The 24,890-nt window shown below is 41.0% G+C and overlaps 1 protein-coding gene across 6 annotated transcripts in view; it reads right to left on the bottom strand.

The window, feature by feature from the left end:
* nrxn3a (neurexin 3a) overlaps positions 1-24,890 on the bottom strand; it is a 154,359-nt gene that overhangs the window by 30,987 nt on the left and 98,482 nt on the right. For 5 of the 6 annotated variants that reach the window (XR_011103564.1, XR_011103563.1, XM_068717645.1 and 2 more), the window contains 9 exons: positions 21,530-21,823; positions 20,663-20,810; positions 18,403-18,786; positions 9,131-9,334; positions 7,152-7,178; positions 3,371-3,490; positions 2,962-3,082; positions 2,083-2,343; positions 634-824 (listed from right to left, as the gene is read on the bottom strand). Coding sequence is in view for 4 of the 6 variants with exons in the window: in XM_068717645.1 (XP_068573746.1) it covers positions 634-824; positions 2,083-2,343; positions 2,962-3,082; positions 3,371-3,490; positions 7,152-7,178; positions 9,131-9,334; positions 18,403-18,786; positions 20,663-20,810; positions 21,530-21,823 (1,750 nt within the window). In the remaining 2 variants the exon portion in view is untranslated. The remainder of the gene's footprint in view (positions 1-633; positions 825-2,082; positions 2,344-2,961; positions 3,083-3,370; positions 3,491-7,151; positions 7,179-9,130; positions 9,335-18,402; positions 18,787-20,662; positions 20,811-21,529; positions 21,824-24,890) is intronic. The other variant, XM_068717648.1, reaches the window with a different exon arrangement.

The following is a 24,890-nucleotide window of genomic DNA, read 5'->3' on the forward strand; positions in this document are numbered from 1 at the left end:
AGTAAATGTACAAAGTTATAATACACAACTGCAAAGCACAACCCGTAGACCCATTTTTTAGGGTGTCATGGGGTCGGAAGTTACGCTGTAAAATGCAGCAGAATGTAATCATGTGACAGTTTGGCGATCAAACTGCCCAAAGCCAGTGTTACATTGCTACCAGTTTCTAATTAGTCAGAACCAAAACACATAAGCTTCTAGGCAGCCTGTCCATAGCTATTCACTTTAGAAATCAACACAGCCAGCATCAGCGCTTGTGCTTTATTTTCATTCCTCCTAATTGATCTAATTTGCTGCTGGTTATTTTTTCTCTAAAAAGATGGATATCTCGCTCCACCTGATGCATAGAATGAGCTCTCAAAACCACTTACCATACCTTATGTCCAACATTTTGAACTTTTCCTTTAATGATATGACGGAAAAACATTTTCCATGGCAAATAACATTGTAAGAAGAATGACCTTTACCTTGTTGAAACACAAAAGAATTGGGGGAAAAAACGTTATGTGGGTTGCATGTTGTAAAATGGACCCATTTCAATGCACAGTGACAGTTTTTCAGTAGCTCAACAACATGCTGGACACACAAGAAGACGTGCACATGTAACGTGTGTACGTCATGTCATTTGCATACCTTTCAGGTCCAGATTCTTGGCCCCATTGATACTCTGACTAGTGGCTGTAGCGTCTACTTTCAGTGTGTGGGTGTTGCTGTTGTCTCGGGTGATGGCCACATTGTGCCACTGGTTGTCATTCAACGCCCTGTCACTTTTGCCCTTGATGAGGTTGGGCCCATTTCCAAGGTCAAACACATAGTGGATGTATCTGCAAGAGGAAAGTTATGAGAGTTACAGATCGCTTCAGAAAGCTTCAGCCGTCTGCTTTTAAAGCTATTCTTTGAAATGCTCACAAACTGGCAGCCCTGAACCAAAAGGTGGGACATTTTTGAAGAGTGAAATAAAATATATTAAATCAAATCGGCTGTGGCTCAGGAGGTACAGCAGGCCATCCGCTAATTAGAGGGTTGGTGGTTCCATCCCTAGCTCCTCCATTCTGCATGTTGAAATGACTTTGGGCAAAACACTGATCCCACAGATTGCTCCCAAAGGATGTGGCGTCATTGTGAGTGTCTGTGAATGAGCATAGACCTCAACAGTGAGGTTCCTGAAGTGAAAATCCCATTCATAGTTTCAATCGACCAACATGTTGGCTCGTTTGGATAGTTTCTCTTATATTACAAAAATAGTTCACCGAAATATGTTTGAGGCGAGAAGACATGTAGTTGCTGTATCTGTCTTAATTTTTGTTCGACAACGATTACTTTTGCTCCCAATCAAATGTTTTATGTTCATGATTCATCTCGTACGTTGGCTCAGTTCTATGCTTAAAACTCTTTATATAAGGATTTTCTGAAACATTAATGGAGTGATTGAATGGCAACTTCACTTCCGGCTCTAGTAGATTAGATTCTGATTAGCAGTGTGGCAGTCTGTGCCATAGGCTTAGGGTGGGTGTGTGAATGGGTGAATGTTGACATGTAGTGTAAAGCGCTTTGAATGGTTGGAAGAGTAGAAAGTCCATTTACTGTTGAAATATTCTAATAATGCATGTACCTATAAAATGGAGATTTCTCTTAACATTCCATTATGTTACAGAGCAACATGGTCATTCATTTGGTGTTTGTGTCCACCTGATGAATATATGTCCATTATTCACGCTGGTGTAAGCTCTGCTTTTGGTTGCTAACTGTGTCTGTCAACTGTTGACTTAGTGCTGAGTAAGTGGTTTTTAGAGTGTTTTCATTGGTGGCAGGCATGATGCAATGAGAGACGTGTAAAGTAGCAGACGGTCAAACCCTGAGATGAATCTCACTATAAAGCTGTGAGTAGCTGCAGATTCAGCTGAGAACTCTCTGTAGGTTCATCGCTATGAGCGACTTCTTTACATTGTCACTTCTTACATTGTTGTTCCAAAAGCATTTATGATAGCAGCTTTAAGTTGGTAATCCAATAAGGCTACTCCTAAACCGTCACGGTTCCAATGTGTAAAAGGTTAACAAGCGTCCTTTCAAAATAAGACTTACCCTTTTACCAGTTCTACAGCGATAAAATCGTTGCCGTCTCCAGAGTTGAAGATTATGAAGCCGTCTGGGGAGGTTGTCTTGAACTGGAAGAAGAGGTGCATGGATGTGTAGGCCTGCAGGGTGGCCAGGCTCAGATAGCTGCTCTTGGATTTGAAGGTGACGGGGTCGGCGATGATAGAACGAACCCCAAAGCGTGCATTGAGCTCGCAATAATCAATGTCACCATTCTTGCACAGGTCGATGTAGAGCATGCCGTTAAATCTGAGGAAAGGACAGGAACAGACACTTGACATGATCAACTTCAAAATAAGGTTCTTCTTGTCCTTCAAAGCCTGGTGAACAAATGTTGGTCAAGGATAATTAAAAGTAAGGAGAACAAAGTTTGGGGTATGGGAGACCCGTAGCTAAATAAAGCTCCAGTTTCTTTCTTGAAAAAAATAAAGCCATTTGGGGGGCAGCAGAACTCCACAACAAGCTGGCAAACAAAGTGCCTGACAAATCATATGTCTTACAAAGTAATCCAGCATATTTAAATATTTGAATTTACAGACGGCATTCATTTTGTCTTGTGTCTTAACAAACGTAAGTCTCACATTAATTAAGCAATTTGATTTGGACTCCACCAAGTCCTGAGATAAATATCTGGCTCTTTAGTTACTCAACGTTCTTCACCAGCTGCTCTCTAAATGTGCCTTATGTACAGTTGGAGAATGCTGAGACTGGAGCAAACAGTAAAACCATACCATAATTACCTAAAAGAGGCAAAATGATTCCGTAGAGCTACATCATTTTGGGTGGCAACTCTCTGTTATTAGTAAAACGTTAAGCATCTACTAGTATACATTTAAAAAGTAAAGTAAAAGTAGGTTATCGGAGTACCTAAGGCTCTGCAGATGACCAATGAAGCTGGATGGGATGCTGGAAACAAATCGACGCTCTGTCATGGTGCCTGTTTCGATGTTGTGGAACTCCAGGCGAGTGTGGTCGCCCACCATTTGGCCTGAAGACGGGGAGGGTGGAGGGGATGGGTTGAAAAGAAAGACAAAAACGAAAAGAAAAGAGAACACTGTCTGACACTAACACAAAAGGGCTGATTTAAGGAGAAAATTACATTAACAGTATTAGATGGATGCAAAGTGCCATCAAAGATTACATATCTACACGCTTTCTCTGTAGCAGGATTACATACTGATTTTCTCAGTCTCTATGGCAACACACCTCAGCATGGTGTAATACCACTGACAAGGCAACACTAAGAGCATTCCTTCAAGCATGAACCGATAAGTACCTTCTGCTACATCATCGTCAACAGTTAGCTTGTAGGTTTTGCCGCGACGCACCACTCGCACTGTATGCCATTCATTATCATTGAGCTTTTGCCCGGCATACAGGGTCTCCGGTCCCTTGCCTGAGAACAATGGTCAATCACAAAGTTAAAGACATCCTGAGGCTCAAACCAAACCGTTGTTTTCCCAACTGTCAGCCTTGAATCGTCGGCAGAATTCTACAAGCAGCTTAGCTTAGCTTGAAAATGGCTTTAAATATAGGTCAAAGTAGTTCTTATGCTTTTGGGAAACAAAGGTTTGGTTTAGTCAGTGAAATACACAGAGAAAAAAAACACACAAAATACTTGACATTTATAATTCTTATCGAATACACCTCACCACTATACTGCAGAAAAGAAAAGAGGCATGGCTCTCAAAAAGAAAGGGTAAATACAGTGGGACAAATTGCTTTTACTCATCATAGGCTTTCAGAAATTCTTCCCTTTCACTTATTCCCTTCCTTGCGTCCTTACATTTCTCTCCTCGTTGCTTTGTCTGACCACGAAATCCGAACCAAAGCCACCAAAGTAACCTCAGCCACATCAGTCTCCAGTCCAATATCAAATGTCATTCTTGCCTATTTGTTACCTATCTAATCCTTTTGATCCATGACTTGATGAAATACATCTATTACTCTCATTTAATGAGAGGTTTACCAACAGAAAACACATGTGGACGCTAGTGTATACAAGATACCAACAAGTCCTCCAAACTAAACAACAAAATATGTAGTTTTTTAGTTCCCTATAACACCTGGAAGCACAAATGAGATCCAGTGCGTGAAACTCAAACAGCCGCAGGCGCATATTACCTTTGAGAGCGCTTTCACATCACTGCATGCAGAATATCGCATGAAAAACATGCTTTGAGTGACTTCTTTCACTGCTCTTTTGCTGGCAAAACATTCACCTGCTCGCTTGCGAGTGTTTTTTTCTATTTGACAGTAAGTGCTGACCCGATCACCTTTGTATCACTAGATTTAATTGGTTACAATCCTCGTCTTTGGATTGGCCGAATATCACTCCCGACCATAGACTGTACATAAGAAGTGGACGTAGTCATCGTGACGACACCCATTGGTTTGTGGACTGCCGTTATGAAGCCTCCACTTTGACCATTTCGCCGACGCCATCTTGAATTACGGCCATCGCCATGTTGTTTTTTTCTCTCCACTGTTGCCCCAGTGGTTGCTTATGGGTGGAATGTTGGGTCTCTGTAAATGAGCACGGTCTATACTTGCTCGATATGAAAAGTGTCTCAAGACAATTTCTGTTATGATCTGATGCTATATAAAGAAATTGAATTAACCTAATCTTACCTTACCCCCAAGTTTAAACCTACAAGAGAAGTCATGCCTAATTGTAACTTCAAACAGAGATGATTTTTGTAATCATATATTTACGGAGATACACCTTAGTTGTTGCTCCTCGTACTGCTGGCACAGCTGCAACAGCGACGGACATTAAGACTAGATTTTCAAATGACTTTTACCTTAATTCTCAAACTGACCATCCTAATGTTAACCCAAAGAGCAATAACTTGACTCACTCTCACTCACATTCACACACATAACTCAACTCATACACTCACTCACCGAACAGCTAATAATAAGGTAAAAATCTCAATGGCCTCATTATGAGTAAAAGCAATCTGTATCATAATTAGAAACAACTTTATGTTGTAAAGAGAATCACCATTCCTAAACTTTGATTGGGTAGAATGTAACCTGACATAATAATACATTGGATTAGATCACATTTTGCGAACAATAAAAAACTTTCCTGCATGTTCTGCGTAATTTGGGAATTCAGTTTTGATATTCAGTTAATAATCTTTAGCAACTGTTTAAGTATAGTAATATGTCGTTTCTCTCTGCTGGGACTGTGAGGACTGTTGCATCTGTTTTGTTTCAGCCATGTTGATAAGGTTTATGTTACAACAAAGTTTTACAGCTGGAATAAAATATCTTTTATCAATTACACACACATAGACTGTGCACTGGACTCCATGTACAGTATGCTAATATAATTAATTTTTTTATTTAATTAATTAAAAAACAATTGTTAATACTGTATGTTGGCTTTTCTTCTGAATGTGTCAGCTGTCTAAACAACTGACTATGTTTACATGCACCAAATATTTTTGCCCTTATTGTGAAAAAGACAATACATATTTCACTTATGTTCTCGTTTACATGCAGCCGTTCATATCCCGACTAACGTAAAACGACCCCATGACGCACCCTCATCACCATGGGCAGGGAATCCCGCGTCAACGCCGTTCTCGGCTGTGTTTGACGGGTCGATGCCAAAACCTGTTGTTTATCACATCATAATATGAAATAAAATTAAAAGGCAGGAGCCGCTTGTGCCATTTTGCTTCTTTGCTTCAAAATCAGTTTTTTCAAAGTTTTTCTCCAGTTGAGGAAACAGCCTCCCTCTTTCACTCCTTCAAACACCTTCTTCAAAAGGTTGATGTTGCAATATTTGCCCCAAATATATGTCCCAAAAGCTGTGATATCCAAGTCCTTCATCATGCTTAAAAGCAGGTGTGTTTCTCCTTCAGACCAGAGATGTGGGCTTCTCCTTTGGACATGCATCTCTACTCCAGCTTTGCAAACTATTGGCTAGTTGGTTTGTGTTCAACGCACAGAGCTGATCATAAACAGGTAAGAAGCCGTGTGTCGCACAGAGCGGTAAAAACCTCCATTGAGACGCATATTCTGACTGCGCTGTATACGTACATGCTCCTAAAAACGGAATAATATCACACGTCTTAATCGGAAAACGCTCCATTCGAAATAACGCCTAATTCAGAATATACAAACTGAATATGGTGTTTACATGAACCATATACAATTGTCAATATTGTTCTATTCAGAATAATAGTGGAAAATGAGTGTGCATGTAAACGTAGTCATTGTGGTCGATGTTTTAGTCTAATGGAATGTGGCTTCTCATTTGAAGTGGGTTCTTGAAGCATTAAGTAAGTACTGTTGCATGCACTATAATGAAATGTACCCGTTATTAAAATGAACATTACTGGATGGAAGTAATTATGTTGTTTTGGTGTTAGAAAAAGGGAGTTCTGCAGCATTGAAGATGGGGTCAGTGTTCAGGTTATATGGCCTGTGGAGGTGCACCAAATGTTGTTGACAGTGTTGAACAGCTACATCTACATTATTAAAAATGATCAATAGACCATCCAAATTAAGTGCATCAGTTACTGGGACCAACGTGTTTCAGTACAGGCAGGATATTTGGTAAGAGGGCCTAAGTAGCACTCAGCTACAACTAAGTTCTGTTTGCAAAAACCTGCCTTTCAGATTGTAATCACATGTCATCACTTACAATAAAAAGTGATGAATCGGAAATTCCTACACTTACCTATAAGTTGTGAAGTGAAGTACAATACATGTGTATATTGTTGCTAATTGATTACAAATAACAGAATACGACCGTACACCTATAGAGTAAAGTGGTGGATTTAAACAGATGTTTAGATTTGTCTAATAATTCAAATGAATCACCACTCATTCCATTTGACTGGGGCTATTTATTTTGGTTCCTGTTGAATTATGGGTAGTCTAACCAACTGAGTGAACTCATCCTAAACACGGTAGGCTTAAAAGAAAGTGGAGGGCAGTGCAGGACTCACATTTTAAAAACACATTTCCTTAAAAAAAAAAAAACATCAACATACCATCAACATTAAAAGCAAAATGAAACTTGAGTGTTAACTTACTGGAGTTACAGTTTATCCTGATACAGTCTAGATGGGGAAGAATAAATGACAGATGAAATTGCATCCTTCAAGGTTACTGCTGCAGACATCCAAAAACAAAAAGTCCACCCTTCCGGGGACGTACACATGCAGGAAGGCAGCCATTTTATTCATTTAGTATTTAGTCAACTGTATGCTAAATTACCATGAAATAAATGATATACTTTAAATATTTCCAAAAACATCATTTAATGGTAAATAAGATAATGCATGGATTTGTCATAGAAATGTGCTGGTTGTAAAAAGCTGCTTTTCTAGAGCTTGTGCTCTTTTGTTACCCATAGTACCAGAGTTGAAATTTATTAATTGTTTCGGCAAAGTATTTACAGTAAAATGGCCACTTGTAGTACCAGCTACATGAGTTTTCCAACCCAACACTGACTTGTTCCTCTTGAGGCTTGAATGTTAAGAATAGAAAAGTCAAAGCCTCTGGCTCCAAAGCCTCCGCACCAGCAAGGTGGTAGCAGCCATCTGATTTAGAGCCACGGACCTTTGAGAAGTCAACAAATGAAGACTGATAATTTGTGAATTTGATATGCTATTAAAACAGCAAAACGATCGATTTTGTAAGTCAGTAGTGTGATAGACAGTGGAAATCCAAAGTATCTGAACAGAGGCCACAATAACCGCTGTATGCAGTTGTGAAGACAGTGAGGGTTGGTCACCATGTGGCTGGTGGTTTCATGTGTCGTCAACCGCAACAGAAAAGTGGGAGCAAACAGCCACGATCCAATCAGCACCAGCACCATGCAGAGGCACAGGAACCCCAACCATCAGATCCGGAATGCTACACTATGTGTTACTAAGGTACATCAGAGGCTAGACCTTTAAAATAGTTTTACAAACGTTCTGTAGGAAATCACACAGATTAACAAGGGCTAAGCAATCATATGAGCGCTGACCAATTGGAGCTGCGCAACAAAAACATGTCGACTAAAATCTGGGGTATGACTTACATGACACACATTCATATTAGTGAATGAGTTGTGTAAATGTGGCTTGGCAAACCAGCTGACGTCTGTTAATATTGCCATTACTCTTACGATTGTTTTTACAAGACATGTCATATGTTATATGCAACGTATAAATTGATTAGTGTGACTTATAATTCTCATACTTCTTTACAAAGTATGATTGGAAGTATTTGGGGTCGCAGCCAGCTGTAGGTTTAGCTGGGCTCTGTTCTCGGGCTGTTCGCCTGACGGGCCGCAGGCTTAAGGCCTTTGAAGGGGTGAATACCATCTTTTGACAAAGCATGATGGAAAATGGAGTTGACAGGTAAACATAAAAACGAAACACTGAAAAAAGCATCGACTTCCAGAAAAGACATCGTTAGCAAAGAAAACAACCACCCAGGAGAAGAGGAAGGTGACAGAGAAATGACTCGATGGCAGACAGAAAATGAGAGAAGGTTAGTGAGAAAGTTTTTTTCTAATATCCTGTTGGATGATGGACTGAAGATCAGTGGGCATACTTGGTGAAAGTCACCTCTTAGAAAGTCTCAGTACACTTTGGTCCTTGAAAAGATGTACTAGAAACCAGTCTTTAAAGCACGTTGTCTCTACATTACTCTACTTGTTGTGCTGTGACTGAAACGTTCTGTAAACGACGGGTATGACTTTGTCTGTTTCAAAGATGGTTCGGATGTGTAGCCTAAGATGTTAGAGTGGTTTTCAGTAAGCAGTCCATGGTTATCTGTGTGTGTAAAAACTGCATGAACACCCATGCAAAAAAAAAAAAAAAAAATCTCTTATCTATGTTCTAAAGCTGGGAAAACCTTTAAGGGACCATAGTGATGAGTAACTGATGAAAAACAAACTGTGCATAAAGACATAGAAGTGAAAGGAGAGGAGAGGCCACCGCTCAACAGTGAACTGTCTCAGGGTGAAGGTGGAGGTGTGGAGGCAGATGGGTGGGGGTGGGGGGTGGGCATACGATACCTAGGTTGACCGTGAGTTTGACGCGACCTCCGTCCAACTCCAGCCTGAGCGTGTCGGCTGATTCTCGAGAAGTGGTGGCCATGAGGAGGCCGTAGGCCCGCTGGGAGCGAAAACGCAGGGACACGTCCTCAGCCTCAGTGTGCATGATGTTGGGCATCACCACCTTCATGTACATGCTGCCATCATAGGAGAGGATGGAAGCCTCTGTGTGAGAGAGTCAGGAGCATTGACAGATGTTAGCAATAGCACTGGCAATGGCACAGCCTCCTAAGAACACTCCTAAGGAGGAGCACAATAAGTCACGTTTGGTTCAGTAAATAGAATCATTTCTTGGGTGTAATGTAAGATAAGAGAGTCTGTTATGTTTCCTATATGTGTTCATGAGGAGGAAGTGTTCATTGTAGTTCAAATTGGGGGTACTGTGTTATTTATCACCAGCTACATTATGTTTAGGCCAGCTTTAGATCACCAGTAGGTGTCAGCGTTGCTACATGAGCGGTGTCTGTGAAGGTACAGTCACAGGGAAGTCTCGCGTCAGTACGCGAGATTATGACAATCTCTGTGTGTAAAATGGAAGCAGAAAATGCTGTGTAGCAACTGTATACCTAAAGGCATATTTTTTTGTAGTTTGCAGAACACTTTCATTAAATGTGTAGCACCAGATTCAGCCTGTGTGACGTCACTCTGTGCACCGCTACAACAATATAATACATGGGATCCCAGCGTGTTATGGCAGCAGTTCTGCGGCTGACAAGAAGGCTCTGCGGAGATCCATCCACGCATCCCAGAAGATCGCCCACACCACACATGAAAGACATGTCCTGCACCTTAAAGGACCCAACTCACCCGCCCATCACTCGTTTGTCCCGCTACGAATCAGGAAAACGCTACAGCTCCATCTGAGCACACAAGCAGTTTTCTACCCAAACTCTAAAAGTAAACCCCTCCATAGACAACATCTATACTGTAAAACATCTACCTCTGTGCAGTAGTGATACATGTATTTGTGTAACACTATTCTATGCAATATCTTACATGCTGGAATTATCAGCAGAATACATAAGGGTGCTAGGCATAACGTTAAGTAGACATAATGTGTGTGTGTGTGTGTGTGTGTGTGTGTGTGTGTGTGTGTGTGACTTTAGTATGAGTAGTTTTTACTCTGTTATTGTTCATTTTTAAATCTTGTATAAGCTCCACTCAGGCATTGCGCTTTAATGTTGTTGCACCAGTGCAATTACAACAAAGAAATCCTTTATAAGTCTATATTTAGATCTGAGTGAGGGGAAATATACACAAACAAAAACAGAGACAAAGGATTTGTTTGTTTGTGTGTCTCAGTTTATTTTATTTACGGAAGAAGTGAGGAGCGATGGTTATTCTTAAATGATGTGAGAGCATTCAATAAGAGAGAGAAAAGTGAGCGTCCCTGTGAAAGCCTTTTAGTTCTGCTTCTGCAAGATAGTGGATGATAGCGGACCAGTTCCAGTTTAGAGGAACAGGGAACGTTTGGAATGGGAAGGAGAGAGATTGCTGAGAGGAGTTTTCTCTTGTCTTTTTAAAGACCAGGTGTTCATAAGAAGAAGAAAGACTATCATGCTATGAGAAATGAATGGACAAAAAAAAAAAATCAGCTATCCAGTGTTCTAAGGTAGCATATAAGGAAGCCAAGTATAAAGCTGACTTTATGTTTATAATTATATTGCACACATTTGTCTGCTGTTTTGTAGGTGTTGTGATAGAAACTGAGAAAGACAGGAAACATGTCAAAGGAGCAATCATCATCCCGTTAGTGTTTAGTTATAGTCAATTAACAAATACACATTTTAATTATGAATTATGTTTTATATTATATTTGCCAGTCGACAATTATTTGACTGTTTACATATATGTTTGGGCGTATAATGACCCTAAGATGAAATGGAGAAGATCAGTCCATAAAACTCAGTCACAAAATAGAAAAAAAACATTTAACTATAACTTTTAATGCTATATTTAAATGCTTATTAAACAATTTTAGCTGAAATAGCTTTTTAAAATCAATCAAACCACAACAATTGACCCTTCGCTAAGTCCCGCCCCTCGAACACTGACTGGCCAATTATAGCGTAGCATCGGCCCTATTCCAATTGGGATCCCTCAACTGCGTAATTATGATCCCACTGCTTTTCTTGGTAAGACACATCCTTACACCTTAGCTTCTATCTTTAGCATGTATCATATATCCGTCGAACACATATTGCTGACCCTTCTGTGAATCGCTTTTTCATTTTTCCAAATATTTGATAACATTTAGTGTGGGCTCCATGGTAGCTTTGACAGCTTGAAGGAGTAGCAGCGGGGGCGAGGACAAGAAAAGGGTCAATTATGCTACAACTATCACTACAGAGGACTATAAATACAATCATTCAGAAGCAAGTTACACACATTTTAAAATGTGTTCCCAGGACTCTTTCTTACAGTTAGGGCTTACAAGGATTGAAGATATTTTCTTTAGCGTATGCTCAGTCTCACGGCATGGACCACAATGCCTCAGCAACCGAGGATGGAATCTTCTCAATCCCTAGTGGGTGTGTGGCCATCGCAAATCTTAATCTTCCAGCCGCTGATACTTTATAATTATATCATAGCATTGACAGTGGGGAGGAGGGGCAGGGAGAGACCGGAGAGATACGGAGGTATAGGAGAGCACGGGAAAAACAAAAAGCTAAATCACAGAAAATAAAAGAAGTAAATGATAGTGGAGTTGCAGGAGGAAGAGACAGAGGCACTGTGTGGGTCTGGTCAGTGACAGAAGTAATGAGAAAAAGAAACATAACAAATTTCTCAACCGCAGGGAAGCTTTGATGGATGGCGATGTGAGGAAGAAGGTCTAGACCAGGGGTCACTAATAGACCTCAATGGACCTTCAACCGATAGATAATTAAGAATTATTACATTTTGACGGAGCACTTCTATTTTAACCGGCGCAGCTTTTCCAGCCTTTACGGCACTCGCTCAGCGGTCCAGGAAACACACCGACCAATTACATGCGTTGTGAATCATATCATGCGATGCTACTCAGCCAATCAAATGTGTGTATTCTGATAATTATCGCCCTCGACTCGAGTGAGATAAACACACACACGGCAGAGACGAGAGAGAGAGTTGTTTCACATGACGTTCTCCAAGAAGAGAAAAGTGGACAACGAGACCAGAGAGAGTCTTTAATGAAGAAGGGACGGACTCTTATATGTTCATAACCGTTCAGAGACCGTGGCGATTATTAAAAGCGTTGATGTGAAGCGTCTACTACGAGACAAAGAACAAATCTTTTCAGCAAATAAACCAAAAACAAACCTAAGAGCTCAACATGATCAGAATCCTAACATAACATGTGTAACTGTCCAACAATGATGTTAACAGAGAGGAATAGAGCTGAAACAAGTGGTTTCAATAACCACAGTCATAATCTGTGCACACAAATGTCTCTCTGTGCAAACAGCAGAGGAGACAGAGAGGAGCACATGCACATGAACACAGCGATTTACCAACCTGTTAACAACCCAGCTAAAGGGGGACTTGTGTCCATGGATGCAGTGCTTGTGCCTCAGTATCAGACATCGAGGGGAGAGACAAAGCGGCCGTATTCGCACATCCTGCACACTTTTATTGGCTCGGGGTTGAAAAAAAAATGCTGGTAAGTGGGTTTTTAGTTCACAGTTTTATGTCAAAAACATTTTAGTTCTTACTTTCACAAAATAATTAATGCTGGCTGTTACTTCACATAAAACGGCTATGTTATAATATTGTTTAATAACAAGTCATGGTAATGTAATATGTAATGCATATTTCTGCATTCAAATTCAGGGTATTGTGATATACTGCTTTTAAAGATAATTGTGATTTAAACAATGACATATTTAAATGTTGAGAATACACATAATTTAATATGGGCTGGCAGCATATGGCGGAGAAGCATAACACAACAAACGACATACGGACGTATGCATAATATGGATCTTATTTGCGCAACATAATGTTTTCTCTTACATTACTTAATGCACCCTAAAACGTTTTTTAATGACGATGAGGTGACACCATGTCTGTTGTGTGTTCACTTGTGTGTTCACATGCTGTACATGTCAGCTGCACATTAAATAAGGGACTGTGATTGGTCACACAGATGCCTAGGACTGATGTCTAATTGACAAGGTGTCAGATTACAACATGGTGTCACATACACAATTTAACTTCTCATTAAAGCTCTGGACTGGGCTGTCAGATTAACTCTGACATGTAATATTTCTTGGCTGTATCTGCGTGTGTTAGAGTGTGTGTGTGTGTGTGTGTGTGTATGTGTGTGTAATGACCTGCATGTGAGACGGTCTCAATAGAGTGTGTCCAAAGGATTTATACACTTTTATCTGACTGACCTTGCCATGTTTAAACCACCGAGAAGAAGAACTTAATGCATTTTGTTTGAGTTCCAGGAAGACACTGCCTCTCTGACCGGTTCATATTTCTTGTATTAGTGACATTCAGCTCAGTGAAGTAGCAGAAAGGTACAAGAGAATTAGACAAGTATTTGTGTTGAGTATGACGTGACTGGGTCGCTGCTCGAATGAAACACGTCCTGTGGAAATATGCATCATGATAAATTGATCATGTAAGCAATTTCAACTATTAAGGAGAGGTTCTATTTGTGTGTGTGAGCTGACCGGTGATCAGATTGACAAAAGCCTTCTTTGGAACCTTTTGGATCACATGATTTGAAGAGATTAGAATTTGTCAGGGACAAGGCAAATAAAAGCAGCACTAACACCAAAGCAAGATAACACAATGGTAGAAGCATGTTTGCTGGACATGATTATTAATCATAATCAATTATTGATAGATGACCATCAACAGCAGCAGTCAGTCCACTTGGAAGTTCCATGATACCAAGATAACATCAACTTTATTGATACCTCAAAGAAACAGTTGCTTGTTGCCCAAAATATGTTGTTGCAGCGCTAAATCATTGGAATCGTGACTTAATAAATATAAATGTATGCTCTATAGTTCCATGGTGCTGCAGAGTTATAGTTATCGTAAGAGTACTGGGAACTTAACTGAGCCAAAGGTGTGTCTACATAATTTATACGCTGACCTTTCTCTCTTCAATAAATCTATTGTAATTAGACCAACTGGTGGCTTGGCTCATGCCAAGCGTTAGAGGAGTGATGCATTTATAAAAACCTAAATATATCCTCAGTCTATTACTGACCAGTGACGACTGAGTGCTGTGGCTCTTTATCTTGCTGGACAAATTGTTTGAAGCCAGAGCCAAAGACAGATGCCAGGTAACCCCATGCAGAACAGTTAACATTAACTGGACGCATTGTTGGCAATATATAACGGCTGCACACACACGCGCACACACACACACACACACACACACACACACACACACACACACACACACACACAGTACAGTACTCAGATGTTTTTGTCCACACCTTCAGGACATTGCATCAGTTGTAATGTCTTCGTTTTCATACTATTCAAATGAACTAAAAGAACAATATTTATACATATATCTAAATATATGAAGCCAAATAGTCCCAATATCAGAGACCCACTGATGCCCGACAACTTTTCTTTTCAAAAGTAAAAATATTAGATCTAGATCTAGATTAATAGATTCAGGTTACATTATGTTACAGCGGCCCACTGAGTGAAGAAAGAGAAATGAGAGATATGATCAGAAAGCTGTTCTTTGATATGCTAAAAAGTAGTATGAGCAAAATATGGGGGTTGGGGACGTGTTTCCAACTCCTATCAGTTGTTTTTAAACTTTCAGCACATCACAATGGTCAGAAGTGGAATGTTCTCTGGCAGACAGCTGCCTATGTGTGAAGATGGTAGAAGATGTGGCAGGAGAGCAAGGACTGTCCACTCACCACCAGGTCTGGGATCTGTTCTTTCCCAAAACATCAAATGTCCCAAATCTATAATCTACAATAATAATAATAATAATGATATGAATAGGATTAGTAATAATGATAACACATACATTTTGTGTTGCCCTTTTCCAGAACTCAAACTCATTTTACACTGAGGAGCGCTGAAGAGACAAACAACAGACAATGTGACTCAGATATACAAGGACATTGTAGTTGATACGGTTGGAGACAGGAAGACAGTATGTGATGATCAGACAAAAGACTAATAGCAAGGATCACACGAGAATAAAGTGAAGTACAAAAATCCAAAAGTTTACTGAGAGCTTTGAGTCACAAAAGACAAAACAGGCAGTCAGCGGAATAGTCACGCTGCATACAAAAAGAAAATCCATAAATAAAAACCTAAAGATCTCACTAAGAACAAGGCAAAACAAAGAAGCAGGCTACAATTAAAATCCAGAAACAGGCTGAGGTAAATCACTAGGGATGTACAAACGCGCTAGTCTTGTACAAGGAACTGAGACATTCTGGCTAATGGGTAGTGAACAGCTGGGGTATAAGTACTGGGAGGTCTGATGAGCTAATGGAACACATGTGAGGAATAAAACAGGTGGGAAACTAAACAATGGCAGGAAGTAAAGCAACCTAAGAAGCATGGGTAAGTGAATACAAAATAGAACAGGAAGTGAAACTAACCAGAGTCCAAATGAGTCGTCACACGGCGGAGGTCTTTAATGAGTGGTGGCTGGATTTGGTGTGATAAGTTGCAGTCTGTGGATGGAGCTAGCACTGATGCCGTAGATGGGGTGACTTGCAATGATCAAAATGGCAGGAAATGAAAGTGTGGATAAGTGCGTCATCAGCAGGGCATGCGAGAGAAAGCCGGAACTCCAAGTTGATAAAAGGGGGATTAGACAATTTGATGGATTCGAGGGAGTTTGTGGAGTCAGTGATCATGCTAAGCTTGCGTGCCTGGGAGGAAAGGGGAGCCAGTGGGGCCTTCAAGGGTGAGGATGGGGTCTTTGATTTTGTTGTGGGAGCAGTTTGTGAGTGTGACGAAGTGAACAGGGAGAGGTGTTTTTTTGTTTTTGTTTAGTTTTTTTGGGGTGGGGGGGCATGGAGGGGTAGGACTGGCAGGAGTGGGGGCTGCTGGGTCAGGCACAGGGGGCAGTGATGTATTAATAGCGGTGATTTTGTAAAATGAGTTGCATTGTTATAGAGGTGTAGAGGCATAAAGGTACATCAGCACAGGGCTCGAGAAGCTTGTTGACTGTAGATAAGAGGGCTTGGGGGTTATGGCTGAATTCATTGATGGGGATGGAGACGTAGGCAGACTTGGCAGTGAGGACATCTTTGTGAGCAGAGAGGAGTTTGTAGGCTTCTTGGTGGACAGTGAATGTTTTCGTTGCCACTCATTCCAGTTGGGGGCCAGTCTATTTCATTGTGTGGAGTTTAGCTTCATGTTTCTTTGGAGCATCAGGATCTAAAAAGTCCACTGACGCTGAGAGGAGACAATAATGTCCTGCTGTTGAGGTTATTTACGAGATCATCAGGTGAGGTGAGGGCTGATTCCAGGGGGAGAGCACTCGAAAGCATATCTCAGTGTTGGAGGAGATTGATGGATTTAGTGTATTGGAAGGTTATTTCTCTGATGAGTTGTGGACAAAGGGTTGGGGATGCAATAGTGAACTGGATGTGATTATGATCAGACAAGAAAATTGGGACAGGTGGATGTTGTGTACCGGTAATGCACCAGTACGTCTCTCACTAATGCAACAATGACCTCCCAGAAATGGCCACTGTCCTTCCTTAGCAACTGTAACTAGGTGCAGGAGGCCTGTCAAGCTTTAAGCGGTATGTATGGAACCTGCAAGTCTTACAGCAGTTAGTTTAACGGAGAGTGTTGTAGCAACAGGATGACGGATATAGATTGGTAAAGGGTCAAAAAAGACAAACTCTCACACAAGTCGTGCAGCATAATCTCATTTATCCCATCGTATGCTCAGGCATCTTCACTAAAACCTCAATATTTAAAATACTTCCACATAAACAGCACTCGCACATACATGCCTATGTGAGAATTTTCTGCTTTTTGCAAGAAAATTGTTTTCTTCATGCATTCCAGGTAACACAGGGTGAGCAAGTGGTATACAATTGATCATTTTGCGGGTGAAGTATTTCTTTAAATTGGACACAGTTGGTATCTATCTCCTACTACCAGAACCAGTCTGTACAAAGCATGCAATCTAGACTTCCTTTATTATTGCTGCAATGACTGCTTCCCCCTTGCTGCTCCAGTCCTCTGGGGTGTCTGGCGTTTTTTAAACACTATTGCCTCTGCCTTTGAGATATTTGAGATAGTATCAGAATGGTCTAAGGCAGGGGTATTCAATTAACATTCCAGAAGGTCCGGATTGAGAAAATCTCCTCGGGCAAAGATCCATAACATTACAATAATATGTAACTTGCGCTATTTAGTGCCATATATATATATATATTCAAGAAGCCTAGTAGTAGTAACAATGTCTCTGTGTAGCCAACAACTGTCAAATCAAATAAAGACAGTACACATCAATTATATTTTAACAATTATTATTCTCAAATTTAACTGGATGGATTATAAATAATACATATAAATACATAAATACATGTTCTTCTCACTTCAAGTAAAATAAGGGCTGGATTAAAGAATAACTGACATAACAGAAAGCTTTTGAAAAATGTGTATCTTAAAATAAAGCTCTTAGGTTTATTTTCTGTAACTTAATTTCAGATGTGAGTTGGTACGTTTGCTCAAAAGAGTTGTGCTTTGTCACATAGTGGCGCTTCACTTTACCGCTTTTAATAATTGCCACGGTCTCTGAACATATGAGACATATTGGTTTTAAACTGTCCGTGGGAAGAATTGACCTATAAGAGTCTGTTGATTGTTGGTTAAAGGTTCTGGTCTCTCTGGTCTCTCTGACCACTTCTCTCTCTTTGGAGAACGTCATGTGAAATAACTTCTCTGACTCACGTAATAATTCTCCTCCTCCATGTTCTCTTTCCTCGTCTCCCCCGTGTGTCTACATCTCACTCGAGTCAGGAAACTTGTCAGAACACCCATATTTGATTGGCTGAGCTGCATCACGTGATGTGATTTACGCTGCTGAACAAGTGCTGTAAAGGCTGGAAAAGCTGCGCCGGTTAAAATAAAAGCACTCCGTCAAAATTTTATAATTTTCAATTATCTATCGGTTTTAGGTCCTGGGTCCGGATACAACGGCATCTGGGTCCGGATCCGGACTGCGATCCGCCTATTAGTGACCCCTGGTCTAAGGTTTATGAAAGAGAAAAATGCCTTACCTCTCTCACAGGTGCGTGACCAGTAGCCAGTGCCAGTACAGTCACAGATGAATCTATTCCAGCCTTCTTTGCAGACTCCTCGGTTCTTGCATGGGTAGCTCTCACACTGCTTGCCAGGTTGCTTGTTGCACGAGGGTTTGATGCCAGCGCCATTTTGTGCCTCAGCAATCTGACGGATGTCTTTGCTTCGACCGTCAATGAAAAGGTCACGGATACAGCCCACATAGCCATAGTTGAGCATCGCTGTCCAGAGCTCAGTGGGCAGGATGAGGTTGGTGCGGTCACTGGGAAGCCCCCCCAAATACATGTCGCCCTCCAAGTCCAGAATCTCACTCTCACCACTGGCTGTGAATGGGGTCCTTCTGCTGTTTACGGAGATAGTCCCTGTGGTGGGGATGAAGGGAGTAGAGATCGGGTACAGAGCTGAATGGATAGCAACAGTGGCACAAGATAGAATGGTGTTAACCAGGGAAGAAATCAATTCAATTTTCAATTCAATTTATTTTGTATAGCCCAAAATCACAAATCACAAATTTGCCTATGAGAGAAATCATACTGTATACACAATGATGGAAGCAATAAACTATTATAAAGTCAGTTGTTGCATTGTATAATTTAAAGGGGACATAATATGGTAATTTTGTCATTTTGTTGCTAAAAAAACCCAAATATTGTTCTCAAACTGTCTGTCTGAATATACCTGTATTCCCTTTTTGTCTGAAACGCTCAGTTTTAGTGCCCTCCCTAAAAAGCCCAAACCAATCAGAGCCCTCTGCTCTGATTGGTTTGGGAGAAAAGTATGGCGCACCTTTGTAAAGATAGTTCTCAAGCTGGAGATTGCCAGATGGGGGGGGCAACATATTCTAATACATCTGTTTGTGAATTAGGAAATCAAAGCTGCCCTGAAACTAGAAAGAATTCTAGAAATAGACGCAAATACAGAAAAGGATGAGGAGGCAACAGGAAATATGTAATAATGTAATGATGAGTAAACTTACAGTGTGAACTCAAAAAACAGGCAGGAACACAGATAAACTCAGAAACTGTCTGGACAAGGTTAGACGACCAACTAACACAGAAACAAGGAAAGCACACACCGACGGGACACAAGGAGCAGGTTGGACTGCCTCATGACACGAGGAACAGGCTTGATGTCCGGATGCTGGGCATCGATCATGGTACTGAGAAACAGAGAAACAAACTGGGCATCTTGGAGGATCGATGTCCCCTAGACCCACACTTCCCTCTAGGGACTGACAGGAGGGTACCCAATTGGAGTCTAGCATGCCAAGATGCAGGCTGAGATTGAGACTAGGGTGCAGACCGGAGGATAGCTGGGAGAAGGCAAGCAGACTAGAAGCTATCAAGACCTCCCAAGGCCAGGCCGGTTCCCAGAAAAGGGTCTGGGGCTAAAGCAGGCTCAGGATACAGGGACAGCAGACTCAGGAACCCAAGGTCAATAGACTGGTATAGGGGCTGGTTGCTAGCAGGCTGGAGGTTAGCAAACTGGGGTGTAGACTGGGGGCTAGCTAGCTGGGAGACAGGCAGCGAATCAGGGGTGTTTATTAAATCCAAAAGCCAAAAGCCATAAACCAGTTAACAAAGCTCATCATCAAATAAATCTGCTGGGTCCATTATTGGTCAGTTGGTACTGTCAAGGTTCAAGTATGGACCCAAACACAGAAAAGGATAAGAGGGCAGCAGGACCTGACGTCCAAAATCAGGTAGGAAACTGAGGCAAAAGCTAAATAAACCAGGAACACTGAGAAACTGGCTGGACAAGGTAAGACGATGAATTGACAAAGAAACAGGGGAAGCACACAGAATGAATGCACAAGGACAACAGGGTGATTACACACAGGTGGAAAAAATCAGGGCACAAAGGCAGGAAAACACACAGAGGCAAGTAAGTCAAACCAGACATGACAAGAAAGTTAACTTACAAAAAGTTTGTGAATTGGTCGACACTCAAGATACCCAAATGTATATACGCAAGCACTGGAATCCTGAGTTTTCATTATATGACCCCTTTAAATGTGTTTTAATATCATAGTCAGTTTATTATTTTTTTTGCTATGTGAGGGTAGTCAACAAATGTACAGGATAATTAATTAAAAGTACAGTGTTTGTTTTTTTGTATTTTGTAAAGACAAGTACTGAAGAACTTTAAAATGCACTTCACATAGGGACTTTTATAGAAAAAAGTTATTTAAATTTTATTAGAGGTAGTAAACCTCACTGATTCACAAACACAACTGACCTGAGCGTCCGTCTCTCTGGATGTCCACGTGATACCATGCACCGTCATTGACCTTTGTCTGGGTGGCCTTTACCTTGATGGTCCCTGAGCCCATGTCCAACAGAAGGTACAGGCTGCCATCCAGCAGCTCTACTGCAAAGAAATCCACCTGGAGAAGGTCAAAGGAACACATCAACAGATGTTTAGCAATCAATCAAAGTCATTTCACTGAAAAAGGGAACGTAAGTTGTGGTTCTTATCTGTGAATATTTGACTTGCAATGAAACGGCAGGATATGTATCAAATACACAATACAGTTTAGTTACACATATTAGGATGTCGCATGTTGTAAATCCCTCTGAGGCAACTTTGTGATTTGTGATTTGGGGCTATACAAAATAAATTTAATTGAATAGAAGAGGTTATGTTTTACGTCATGTGTGTGACTGAGTGAGTCTGTGCACCTCTGTGTTTTTCCACTGCTAATCTTGCATTCTGCTGCATCAATCTGCACAATATTGTGAGTGCCCAATTCATACAGTTAATTTAGAAAAAAAGAGGTGAAAACCCACACCCCTGTCTATATCAATGGAGCTGAGGTGGACCAAGTGAACAGTTTTAAGTTGCTGGGAATCAGCATCACATCCAACCAGATGTGGTCTTCACACATCAATCAATAAATAATGTGTAATCTTACACCCTTGTAAGGTTCTCAGTCATTCAGGTCATAGGACGTCAGGAAGTAAAAAGTCAAATGCTGTTTTGTCGTAAAGACATTTTGCCAGTCATCCAAAAGGATTCATCTGTCCACCTTCCAAACAACAAGTGTGGTTGATTTTTACCTTAAGAGTTAAAATCAGCCAGTGATCTTGGGGATTATGGACTGACCTTGGTGTTCTTCTGGCTGCGAGCAGCGTCTTTGCGTTCCTGAGGTTTGCCATGGGTGAAGAGGATGAGGCCGTTGGGCTCGGTTGTGCGGAAATCGAAAGAGATGGATCCCATCCGCTTGGTGTTCCACTTTGGAAGGCTGATGTAGGCCTCGGGAGTCTCGAAAGAAATGGGGTCCAGAGTGGCCACATTCTCACACTTGTAGGACACCTCACCCTGGATTTTCATCTTTGGGTCCACAATGCGAGCCAGGCGGGACAACTCAAGACGGATGTCATTGTTCTTATACACCACCTGTGATAGGGCAAGGATAGCATTACAGTTAATCTTCTGTTGTGGTATTGTGGATATATTTACTCTTTTCACTTAACCAAGTAAGTACCTCTAGACAATTTAATAAGGTGAGGATTAATACAACAAGCTGCTTTGTCACGTTTCTCTTCAAACTGAAGATGTTCCCTGACAGAGAACATCAAAATGTTCCCTGTCAGTGTTTTACTCTGGACCCCCTCTCCTAAGGATGAGCCAGATCGCTAAGGGCGCTTACTTTTCTGGTGTGTCACACCATAAGAATAATCCCAGACTTGTTGTGTCACAAAAACTGGGTCAGATCCAGAGGGAAGTGGGAGCTCCTCGGAAACCTAAAGGAGTTTCTTGTCAAAACAGAAATCAGAAATTCCCCAGTAAATGCTGGTCGACTGCATCAATGAGGCCGTTTTGAATTTTTTGAAAAACATATTTTTGACATCTCCCCCAAACCATGGGGTCTATTTTTGTGTGGAACATTATTGGACGAAGCTTATCAAATACAATCAGAATCTTAGTTTGTTTTCAAGATATTGAGCAATGAACTTCAAAATGGCCTGGTTCAGCACACACTGTACCTAGACCAAAGTCAAGAACCGTTGCAGGAGAAACCCCAAATATACCCTGAAGGTTATATTGACATTGACCACTAGGATTAATTCAGACTTCAAATCACTAAATTGTTTGTTCAATCAATACCAAACTTGCAGGATATGTTTCATGATATAGTTGAACCACATTTGTAAAAGTATTTGGAAATTGCTCAATAGGGGGCCCCACTAGTTTCAATAATTTCATTCTTTGATTTTGGAAATTGAGCTGCTTCCTTCTTTTTAGCCAAAAAGGGTTTGAATATACATGTATATTTACACCTGTGTTTTGTCTGCAATGACATGTCAAAATGACTGCTGTGAAAAGTGCCTATAACACCGGTTTTAGCTTCCCTTCATTGGCTAACTATCCATGTCAGAGCAGACTTTAAATTGTAAATGACACGCCCCTCCTACCTGCCTACTCTCCTTTAACCTTATACTCCAATCAGGGCGCTCTGCTCTCAGAATACCGGGGCCTTCTGCCTAGCGTATCCCTTTTTGGTGGGATAACCTACCTATGGACGTCAAAAGGTCTGATTCTGCAGGATTTTTTTCCAAACATCTCTTCATACCTCAAATCCAACCTCAACTTCATCGACCCGGGTACGCACTACTGTGAGTCCATTAGACGACAGCCTGAAGGACGACACAGTTGTGGCACCCAGTCGCAAGCGGCGCTTTCATCACCTCGCCATTGCGGACTCTGTGTTTAAAAGACCAAACCCCTCGAGCTCCCCAGCTCCCTGTCAGAGTTGCTCTTTATGTCGGAGGATTTCACAGTCTGCAGCGGCATCCTTGACCTGAACGTTCACATGGTTGAAGATTGCCCCCCCCGCAAATCGCCGTGGAGCTGTATGTGAAGTACTAACCTCTCATTCACGCTGATTGACTGCAACACCATTAGTGATGTCAATATGTGAAGAATTATCAGGATCAAAGTGTGTGTTTCTCACAAAAAAAGAAAAAATATATATATTCTTCGCTTCATCATGATTCTCTCTCAAAAGCCTCAATGCAGAAATATATCTTAATATATTTTTCACCATTATGATCGCCTGTAATAATTCTGTTATGCCGGCCTATGAACACCGTAACCTTGCACTTTATAACAGTATGTATTGTTCTACCACATGTTTCAGAGAAAGCATTCTTAGAATGACTAATCGATGAATCAGCTTATTCCTTGGACATTGAGGAAACATGGAATAATTGTTTAGTTTGCATTAACGGCAAATTAAAACACAAGTAGCCCGGAAAACAGAACGTTTTCTTACTTAAATAGATGTATGCCTGTTTTATTTAATTAAAAAAAACTGGGATGGATTAAAAGAAAGGGGCGGTCTCTAATCTAAAACTCCCTAGTTTTCATGTGCAGTTGTATCTTTAGTAAAATCATGTCTAAATTTGGCAATTCTACTTTGAAACATGGGATGGCACTGCTGCTCTATCCAATGAAGCGTTTTGTAAAATACGTCATACAAAATGTAAGAATGTGTTGGTGCACAGTATCAGCCTCCATCTTCCTTCTCCTACAGTCTACTGAATTAACCCCACAGACAAAGCACAGACCTGTCTGTGCTGCATTCATACCCACATACACAGTTTACATGCCTCGCCACCACAGACAGTCCTGTGTGAGCGAGCGTCCTGCAAAATGATAGCAAAGAAATGAAAACACTAAGTGGCCAATCTTTTATCACAGCCGCCCTAAATGCTATCAATAATAACGGGAGGATGGAGTCACAGAGGGGGATGTGTGTGTAAATTGAAATCTGCTCAAGTGGAAAATTGTGAAGGCCTTTTTTCAAATTTTCTGGGCAGAGAAACACCCTCTTGTCTTTATTTTGGGCACATGCATACACAAAACAAACACACCTTCTCCTCCATTCCACTCTCTTTTAAATGAGTGTGTCTGCTCCTGCTGCTCGCCCAGGGTTCTGTCTAAGCGATGGTTGAACGGGTAGATTAAGGGGCGTGGCTGAGATTATCGATAATCCTCCATCAGATTTGACAGTAAATCAACTCATCCCTTAAGGTGCTCGGGGACAGGAGGGAAAGTGTCTTTTCCTCTTCTCTCTTTGTTGCCTTTACTTCTCTATTTGTTACACCCATCCCCTCCTCGCCTTCTCAATCACTTCTCTCATTCCTCTGAATGTGGAGATTGGAATTTTATAATTTTTGCGCTACACACCTGGGCCTGCTTCATTATGTGTTGGGAATAAAAGAAAATATCTAATATTAAAATTATATTTGAATGCAATGTGAAGTTATTAATATATTTCAAGTTGTTAAAAAAAAGCAAACTCAGCTGAAGGCTGTGTATCTACTTAAATTATCGTTATGTAAAGCCCCAGGGCTGACAAATAAATGGTTGAGCCCACATCTTCACAGAGACCTGACTCCACCGTTCATCCCGGATCAAGCTGAACAGCGGGACAGAGAGCAGGGCTGCGATCGAAAAG

Source organism: Cebidichthys violaceus, unplaced genomic scaffold (genome assembly GCF_023349555.1).
Source record: "Cebidichthys violaceus isolate CVI_PGR_0920_01 unplaced genomic scaffold, fCebVio1.0.p SCAF_22, whole genome shotgun sequence".
NCBI classification, from domain to species: Eukaryota; Metazoa; Chordata; class Actinopteri; order Perciformes; family Stichaeidae; genus Cebidichthys; species Cebidichthys violaceus.